The 9648-nt window shown below is 39.0% G+C and overlaps 2 protein-coding genes across 2 annotated transcripts; both read right to left on the minus strand.

Moving 5' to 3' along the window:
* Positions 1–340: 340 nt before the first annotated feature.
* On the minus strand, positions 341–2139 carry LOC122060989 (UDP-glycosyltransferase 92A1). The gene has a single exon (XM_042624128.1). The coding sequence runs from the start codon at positions 1980–1982 to the stop codon at positions 543–545; it is 1440 nt and encodes a 479-aa protein (XP_042480062.1). The 5' UTR covers positions 1983–2139; the 3' UTR covers positions 341–542.
* A 4028-nt stretch (positions 2140–6167) lies between these two features.
* Positions 6168–8583, minus strand: LOC122061109 (IRK-interacting protein-like). The gene is made up of 2 exons (XM_042624298.1): positions 8098–8583; positions 6168–7846 (listed from the first exon to the last, which is right to left on the minus strand). Exons 1-2 carry the CDS (start codon positions 8332–8334, stop codon positions 6305–6307), a joined length of 1779 nt encoding a protein of 592 aa, XP_042480232.1. The 5' UTR covers positions 8335–8583; the 3' UTR covers positions 6168–6304.
* Positions 8584–9648: the final 1065 nt, after the last annotated feature.

A 9648-nucleotide genomic window follows, 5' to 3' on the forward strand; every position in this document is an offset into this window, starting at 1 on the left:
ACTCTACAGACAAACCTATACTTTACACACACAAACCCAAAAAAAAAACTAAAAAACAAAAGCTTATTACTGGTAACTAATTTCACATAATTCAACAAAAATATTTGTTTGTTATGTTTGGTATACTAAAATATTACTATTACTATATCACACAATTCAACAAAGACATTTGTTACTAATATTATTAGTAATATAATTTTATTAATAAATATATATATATATATATATATATTTATGTATAGAGTATGGGCGGACCCTTCAATCATTGAATACTCATTGTATCTCACCGCTCTCTGCAAACAATCTCGACTCTACAAATTGTATATGAATTCACTGAAACTGGAACTGAAACGAAGAACCGATTCCTAGCCGATTCACACCCTTAAAAGTTTATTACTAATCAAAAAAGGTAAAAGATACCTTGTAGACAATAGGGAGACAGGGCATCAAATGGGGTAAACCCCACCAATAACATTGCAGAGCTGACAAGTCCCATGAGGTCCAAAAATGGAAATCATCCCCCACATGGGACCCTCATAGGTCTACGCTTGGGTCTCCTTCCGGGTCTTCATTGCCATTGCTGCATGAAAGAATTCATCCATGGCTCTCACAGAAGAACCCTTGTAGCTTTCCTCATCCCTCATTGCATCCCTTATTATCTCCTTCACTTCACAAGCCTTCTTCTTCATCTTCTCTCCTTTCTCTGTCTCACCCATTACAAGATCTATCAATCTCAGTATATGTTCATGCTTGACCTCACTGCGATTCCCTCTTGCCATTTCAACAGAGACTCCCACCTCCTCCTCCAAAAGCTTGGAATTGTAATACTGATCAGCTCCAATCGGCCATCCCAAGATCGGTACTCCTTGGCTTAAGCTCTCCAAAACAGAGTTCCAACCACAATGGCTTATAAACGCTCTGGTTGATTTGTGAGACAGGATCTCCACCTGTGGTGCCCATTTACGCACCAATAGTCCTCTGTTTTGCTCTGTAATCCGATCCTCAAACCCCTCTGGTAACCATTCATCTGCTATGAACTCCGAATTAATGTCAAATTCTACAGGAGGCCTCACAACCCAGATGAAATTCTTGCTGCTCGCTTCCAATGCTTTGGCTAATTCCATCATTTGGGTAGAAGAAATTGTGTTCTGAGACCCAAACGAAACATACAAAACAGAGTCTTGGGGACAGGAATCCAGCCAATCGATGCAGCCATTGCGATCGTTTCCGGGTTTCTCTGTTAACGATGAACGAGTTGGGCCGATTGCCCAAACAGGGATTCCGGTTTTCTTCCTCCTGAAACAGCTTAAACCAGTCTGATCTAAGCCCTCCACTGTATTGAACAAGAGCCCATCACTGGAAAACCACAATTGAAGCTGACCCTGGATGAATACAGACCATGGATCGGTACCATTTGCGTCCTTGACGTTATTGGCGAGTTGGGATCGGTGGATTGGGGAGATTTCGGGGAGATCAGGAAGTGAGAACTCGTCAGAATCGGTGTGGCAGTGAGGAAGGTGAATCCAGACGGAGTAGTAAAGGACCATTCCGTAAGCACCACCGGCGTTGAAGATGGAATGAAAGACTCCAAATTGGTTAGCGACCTCGGCGCTCCAACAGAAGAACATGTCTGCAATGATGCAGAGAGGGGAGAGTTCAGAGATGAGGCGGGTGAAGGAAGGTTTGAGGGAAAGGGATGCGTGGAAGAGACGAACGATAAGTGGGTATGGAAGGACATCGGTGCTCTCTGCTTCAGGAGGGAGGCCGTGATCGGCGGCGGAGAAAGGGAGTGAGACGAGGCGGATGGTGGTGGTCGGAGGAAGAGAGTGACGGAGCTTTTCGATGTTAAGTGGGGTATTGACAAAGGTCACTGTGTAGCCTTTCTTCTGCTCTATCTGAAGGGCTAACGACAGGAAAGGGATCATATGACCTTGCGCCATGAACGGAAAGATCACAACGTTTTCTTCCTTGTTCTGCGCCATTTTTTCTCTGCAACTTGAATTTTTCTGGCTCGATGATGGAGATTGAATAGATTTCCTTATATCATAAATGTTTTTCGGTGGGACAGCAGGTTACCATTTACTTTTCATGGCAGTCGTGATTGGCGGGCTTGTACACTTTTGCTCTTTTGCAGGCAAAAGCAAAATCTTCCTTCGCATTGAGGGCGGTGGTGTAGTGAGTATGGAAAGATCAAGAGGGTCTTGGAGTGCGTGTCCAGTTATCTGATGCTCATCGCACCATCACGTAATATGAAAATCTAATATATAATTATATAAATCAAGGCGGGCTCAGCTGGGTTGACTTTGTTTATATGTTTTTTGTTGTGTAAATGGATTTTTTTCTTTGGATCATTTGTGTCTTTATATGCAATTACAAAAATGAGATATCATCAACATCGTTCATTCTTAAAAATTATCCTAAAGACTTAAAGCCTTAAACGTAATACATAATAACTAATATAAGTTATTAGGCTGGCTAGGCCTTTTTTAGGTCCTTTGAGTCTTTACCCGCACTTTATAAAAAAATTAAATTAAATTAAAATTAAAAAAAAATTCATCAACAGAAATCATCTTTAAAATAATCTTAAAGACTCAAAATCTTAATATAATTATGTATCAATAATTATATATAAAAAAAAATCATGGTTCAGGTGGGCTATCATGAGCCTGAAAACTTACACAATCGTTAGATTTTGAAAATGGACAAATATCACATACACAGAAAGAATTAAACAAAAATTAGAGAAGATCCGGATCCTCCCTACCCCCCCCTCCTTCACCTCTTTTTTTTTTTTTGGCAAGGGTGAAGAGGGTAGTGATAATTTGATACTCACATTGAATCTTGATCTTCCATTCATCAACCAAAATCGAAAGCATCTCTTACGTATAAAAAAACACTAAACCCAACTGATAACGGACCAATAATAGGTCATTAAGAAAATCAGATGCCGATCGGATGGAAACTAAATATCATCTTGACAGTTCGACTTTGGTACATGCATGAAACTGATTCGAGCCAATCAAAACTGGATCAAACCAACTGTTTGATACTCCTAAGCAGCTGCTTTGTCTTTTTCTGTATTCTTGAATCTTTGTGGAGCATGCTTCAAGTCATGCATAGCTTTGAACCTTTCACTCCACTTGAATTGGATCCGGTTCCTCTCCAATTAATTATGCACCTAATTAGTGATTCAAGGGTTGGGAGGACTCCGAACATGGGGTTCCAACTCCTCTCTATGGATCTCCAGGGACAAAGGAATCGTCCCATGGTTGGGAGGATCCGGACATGCATCCCTAGGTCACCCCAGTAGTGGGATTACTCACTGTTCCTTGGGCTCCATGGAGAGGAATCTATCCTCCCAATACATGGATGCATATTTTTTTACATGCATCCCTAGGTCAGCCTAGTAGTGGGATGACTCCCTATTCCCTGAGCTCCATGGAGAGGATTCTTATCCTCCCAATACATGGACACATATTTCCAATTCTTTCCAGCCATTGGATCACTAATTGGGCTCCCAATTAATTGGAGAGGATATTTTTCTCACATTAACCCCACAAGAAAAAAAAAAAAAAAAAAAAACCTAAGTTTCTCTATGTTCAGGGTGAAGAAGGAATCCCTATATCTATTTCCATCGATCCCATCAGATTGCTTTTAAGTTCAAGATAAGATGAAAATTTCACTTCTCTTCCCTTCAAACAGAGTCAAAGTAATTCATTTTAGAAGTAAAAGCCCCAAATAAATAGGAACTATGAAAACAACTCCCACCAAAAAAAAAAAAATTAAGGTTACCACTAGGGTTTCAAACCACAACCCCCCCCCCCCCCCCCCCCCCCCCCACACACACACACACACACACACACACACACATGAATTTTTCCGAACCTTGTGCTTAGCATGATCTTCAATGTGCAAAAAGGGATTTTCTCCAATAAAGGGCCTTTATGAAGGTTTAATTTAGTAGGAGAAAATAAAAGTGTCGTGTCTTTGTCTGGTTGTCTTTTTTCTTTCTTCTTTCTTCTTTCTTCTTTCTTCTTTCTTCTTTCTAAACCAATGAAGGACCACTTATAACTATTTAAAGTATACTTCATCTCCACTTACAAGAAAGAAAGGGGAGTGGTGGTATCCCCACTAACTTTCCTGGAATCAGAACTAGGAGCACAGTTACTTTAAACCCATTGGTTGTTTCTTATGGGCCCATTAGGTGGTGCCTTTGGTGACCCATTTTATAAGCATTCGATTGAACATAACAGAAGGGCAAAGTCAGTTTTTGGTCATTTTTATAATCCATGCAGCTCATTTGTGTGTCCAAGCTCCAAGGGTCTTCATACTTGATAGACATGAGCCCATATTGTGGGTGGTGGTTTTTGGACCCAATTTAGGCCCAAGGTTAAGTAGGAACTAAACAAAATAAGATAAAAATACAAGATATATATACTATCAAGCAATTGGAGGAAACAAGTTTTCTTTATTCACATTTTTAAAAAGGTCCCCACACCACACCAATCAAGGTGCGAGAATCGGTTTTGTCAATAGGACCCATAAGTTCAAGAAAGAGAGAAAATATCAGGAGGAGAGAGAAATAATTATGTGAGAGGGCATAGGAAAGAATCTTCATACTATTTGTGTCAAGATATTTTTTCTCAATTGAAATATTTATCATTCAGGATAAGAGAAAGTTTTTAGGGTGAAGAGAGAGTATCTCTTCATCCCAGGTGATATGTTCATTGAATTGGACTGACAATGAGTTTCATCATCAAACTTTTAGTACCTATTGTATGAAACTAAAAGGTCAAAAATACCCTTCTCCAATTTAATCGAAGGTTACCTTACACTAACCCTTCCAGCAATTTAGACCTGAAAGTTAAAAGTAGTGGGTGGCCCAGCCAAAACACACAGACAAGGAGAGAAAAAAAAAATGAATGGTATTCAGATCGGCATGTACTTGGGAAGAATCTTACCCCTTAGTACTCTATCTAGGTGTACGGCCCTGAACAAGAACAATTCTTGTGGTTTCCCATCTCCCACGCTCTACAAGAATATCCTCCATGTAGATGAGACCTAAGAACTCAAGGAGCTCTTGTTATCTTCATCCTTTAAAACATTCCTAGAGAGCTAATGGTGGGTCAGATGAGAATACAAGCAAATGTACTGAACCTTGTACTTATAGAAAACTCTGATTTTTTAAGCGAATCGACGAAAATTGTGAATCAGATCTAGCAGATTCTGATCCAATTCGACTAGAATAAACGATCTGAGTAGGACATTACTTTAAATTCTAATAAAATTAAGATAATGTACTGTGGTAATCCTTAAATCCAAGATTTGTTACCTATCACCCTCTTAGTCTTTAATGATGTTGGGAGCATTAGTCTCAAGACTCTCAAGAACTAGACCAAGCTTCTTTTAGCTAGTTCTCTTCTCTCAAACTTACGGAAGCCCCTCAAACTGAAGTAGTCAATCTTTACTTATTTGACAGCAACTACCTCCTTCCAATTATTCCTCACTCTCAGAAGTGATGCTCACTTGACAAAAAAGGCTTGTTTGGAAAGAAACATCTGAAATGGAAAACTTGGGTGGAATAGCCTGTTCCCTTTCCATCATATTGCAAAGATTCTAAGAGGGTTTATACAAAATTTGTCAATTCTTTGAAGAATTGATGAAGATATTATAATCCATAAATCCATGGATTGGATTCCACAAAGACCCACTATTTGTTGAATAAATATATACAGATTTTAAGATGATACACTTCTCTTAACAACCCCAACAGCAACCTAGACCTCCATCTATCCTTCTGTTAGTTCACAATCACTGATCAATTCCTAAAAGCAAATGTTGGTCACCAGTTTTACTGTTCCATGTTGTAGATGATCAATCAAAATTTTCTAATTTCCAAGATAAACCCAACCAACATAACCAAACATAGAGATTTCGAAAATCATCGTATTTCGTAGTCTGCAGATTTAGATTGGGTGGGGAAAGGGTGAAAAGTACTTCTGTCCAAAAGTTATGAGTTGCAGGAAATTTTGAAGTTCAAATACATGAGTAACAGTTAGCATCTTGAAATCAACATAAATGACCCACAATACACATCAAGTAAGTTAATAGAAGAAGACAAATGGTTTAGGTAACTTGAATTTGGTCATTGACATGAAAAATCAAGCTGTCCTCTAACAAGGGTAAGGAAGAACCAATTTGCTTCACCCACCATTCCTTTGAGCATTAATCAATTTAAATCTAAAAGTTACAAGGAAGAAATTGGTCCAATTCAAGAACAGAGAGGTAGAAAGAAATTAATGGTTTAGGCAACAGTTTTGTACTTACAAATAACCTTACATTTGAGTACTCTATCCTCAACATAGAACCCTGGCATCACCATGACCTTAACCCGAGCAGGAGTTTGGGTTCTTTGTCGATCTACTAAAATATCCTCCATGTAGATTGGGTCAAAGTTTCTGTTTTCACCGACCCTTAAGATCCCAAGCGGCGGATTGAAAGAGAATGCAAGTAAATGTAGCAACCAGATGCACTTTGCAGCAACAAAGAAAGATTGAAGTAGCTGTTCAGGCCATGGTCTGGTCCAATTCAGTGTAGAAATAATGTTACTCATCTTCTGGTCACAGAACCTACTGAATTCTTCACTGTAGTACTTGGTTCCCTTCCTTAGTACTTCATTCCAGCTCAAATTCCTCAGAGCAACAAATGATGAGAACTGTGCTTGGCGATCTTGCTTAGGGTCTAATACTTTTGGGGAGCCATTCTTCTGGAACACGCAGTTCTCGAAATCCTGGTAGAGGGACTGGTTAATAAGAGCTTCTAAATGATACACCACAGCTTTTGAATACTTGGAGTTAAGACTCAGTTTATATGGCTGAAGAATCGAGTTAAGCTTGTCCATCAAATTGCTATCAGTTTCTTCAATCTGGTCAATAAGACTCTTGCAGAATTGTTTCATCGACAACCTTGCTTCTGATACTATTTGCAAGAAACCCTCCACCATGACTTCATGACTCACAGGCATGAAATTTTCACTGTTCCCATCAATCCACTTCCCTCTGTTTGGCAGATTACCAGGCCTTTCTGGAAATTGGGTATCCTTTCCCTGCATTGTTTGTTTCAGGGCCTTCTTTAAATCCTCACAATAAGCCTCTAAGTACTCCAGCTTATGTTTCAGGTCCCCCAAGGAAGATTTCATCTCTGCAACCTCCATCAAAGCCGCATCTCTGTTCTCATTTGCCTCAATTAGCTTCTTCTTCAAAGATTCAATTGACATTATCCCAAAGTCCTTGAAAATTTGGGAAACTTCTTCGGATTCTGCTCGTTTTGGGGAGTTTTCATTCTTGTGCTTCTTCTTTAACCGAGGAATCAACCATGAGAGAATGGGTCCTCTCTGCTTTGATTGTGGCTGAACTGATAAGTGGGAATCTGTTAGAGGTACCACTGTATTATAATTCTTGGTGTTCTTGGCTCTATTATCGCTTTCAGAACTGATAGCTGCAGGTTTGCATCTATTGCAAGTTGTTAATCTCTTGAAATCCCCAGAACTGGTTCTCCTGCTCGACTTGAAGAAATCAGTCCCGGGTGATGCTTGAAGGACTGCAATGTGGTTTGCATAAGAACTGGTTACGGATTTTTTATGTTCAACTGAACAGCTATGGGGGTCTCTGGAAAACAGACCAGAATGAAACCCCTTTGTCGAGGAGGAAGCTTCTCTTTTAATCTCAGAGTAATCAGCATCATCGTCTTCTCCCGCTTCTAGCATGTAACCATCCGAGTTTCCAGACAATGTTCGGCTCTCCAAAGGGATTTGATGGTTCCCAGATGATGATTCCTCTTCATAACTCTGTTCAAAACTTGCCTAACTCAGTGAAACATGCAAAAAATGATCCAAAAAAAGGGTTGTGAATTGTGTTCATTGCCATAAATGAGAATAGATTTTCTGGGTTCCATTAAATTGTAAGCTCCAAACTTAAGAGCTTCCATTAATGGCAAGTCAGAGACCACCACATTTACAGTTCATTAAAGCTATCAGTTATCACCATAAAAAATCAAATCAAAATAAATGAGATAAAGTTCAAAGAAATTCAAACCTACCGGGGTGAAGACAGGGTAATCTTGAGTGGAAAACTGGGAAGAAGGTCGTGAAATGGAAGGAGAAACAGACCCAGGAAACCTGAGATTTGCAGGGCTGCTCCCTTGCCTCAAGGCAGCATGAATAGCTCTCAGCTCGACAGCTTTCGCGAAGGCAGCTTGGATTTCTTGCCGGTTACCTTCATTGTTGTTGTTGTTTCGAAAAGTTTGAGGCCGATTACCAACAGTAGCAGCAGCCATTAATGGAGAACAAAAACAAAAAAAGTTTCAACAGAACAGAACATAAAAATTTCGACACAGAAGAAAGAAAGAAAAAAAAAAAAAAAAACAGATTTATTTGAAGAAATTCTCAAGAATTCAGGACAAGAACGTGAAGATGAAAATTGGTCTAGAAATTGGATTGGGTTCTCAAGAATTTAGGGAACCAGAAAAATTTATGAAGAGAGAGAGAGAGAGAGAGAGAGAGGTTTCTGAAATCTAATGGGATAGGAAATTAGCAAAGTGAGATATCAAGGTTAGAAGCAGAAGAGTAGCAGTTTTTAGAGGAAGGAAGCGTGGGTGGAGTGCATTTACCAAAATACCCCTGTTTTCCAAAAATAACTAAACAAAACTGCAGGTGATGACGTTCTTACCTTTCTTACGTTAATTAATGAATTTTTGAAGCACGTGTGATGTGCACGTGGTGACAAAGGAAAAGAAGAAAAAGGCTCCGAAAAGAATAAAAGGTGACCATGTGATGGATACGGGACTGGTTTCATGGTTTGATCCGGATCCAAAACCATTTTTGTAAGAGTAATTTAGGAAAAGATTGGGGGTATTTTGGTCCATTAAATAATATTAAACGAGGATGCTCAGATGTCGTTTAAAGTTGGTGGCCTGTGAGGGGGACAGAAAAATCCAACACTTAAAGAAGAATGGCTGCATCCGTCGTTTTCAATTACAATGATTCGCGTGAAGGGGACCAAGATAATTGGTTTGATTGGATTTGAGTTGAACCGGTTCAATTGGGGTTTATAACATGTATCGATCTAAACCAAAATTGAGCCATTAAGATGGGATTCGGTTTCAGTTGGTTTCAGTTTTGGTTTGATTTGGTTATTACCAGTGGTTTGTTACTAGGGCATCGTTTGACAACGTTCCGTTTCTGTGTTTTTTTGTTCCTAGAAATGGAAAAATAACTTAAAAAGTGTTTGATAAAGTTGTTCCGTTTCACTCGTTTCTAAAAACATAAATCAAAATTTATGCATATTTACAATTTTAGAAACGACTTTGATAAAACAAGTCGGACTTGTTTCGTTGTTTCTAGAAACAAATTTGAGAGAAAAAAAAGGTTGTTGTGCCGATAAATCTCTCAACTATTTAAACCAAGAAAGAGGCAATCGAACCCTCTCTCCCTTTTGGGCATCCGATGATACTATTGGGTTTTTTAATGGCATTATATCTACAAAAAATATTTCGAAAAACATGTTTATCAACCACCAAAAAATCCATTTTTATTTTCGAAAACTTGAAAAGTCGTTTATGTTGTTTCTAGACACAAAAACAACAGAAACG

The sequence above is a fragment of the Macadamia integrifolia genome, chromosome 14 (genome assembly GCF_013358625.1).
Source record: "Macadamia integrifolia cultivar HAES 741 chromosome 14, SCU_Mint_v3, whole genome shotgun sequence".
NCBI lineage: Eukaryota > Viridiplantae > Streptophyta > Magnoliopsida > Proteales > Proteaceae > Macadamia > Macadamia integrifolia.

Excerpts from the sequence above, each read along its gene's own strand:
- LOC122060989 (XM_042624128.1), bottom strand. The coding sequence starts at position 1,982 with ATGGCGCAGAACAAGGAAGAAAACGTTGTGATCTTTCCGTTCATGGCG.
- LOC122061109 (XM_042624298.1), bottom strand. The coding sequence starts at position 8,334 with ATGGCTGCTGCTACTGTTGGTAATCGGCCTCAAACTTTTCGAAACAAC. Across the intron at positions 7,847-8,097 it reads ATTACCCTGTCTTCACCCCG|AGTTATGAAGAGGAATCATC; the intron begins GTAGGTTTGAAT and ends AGTTTTGAACAG.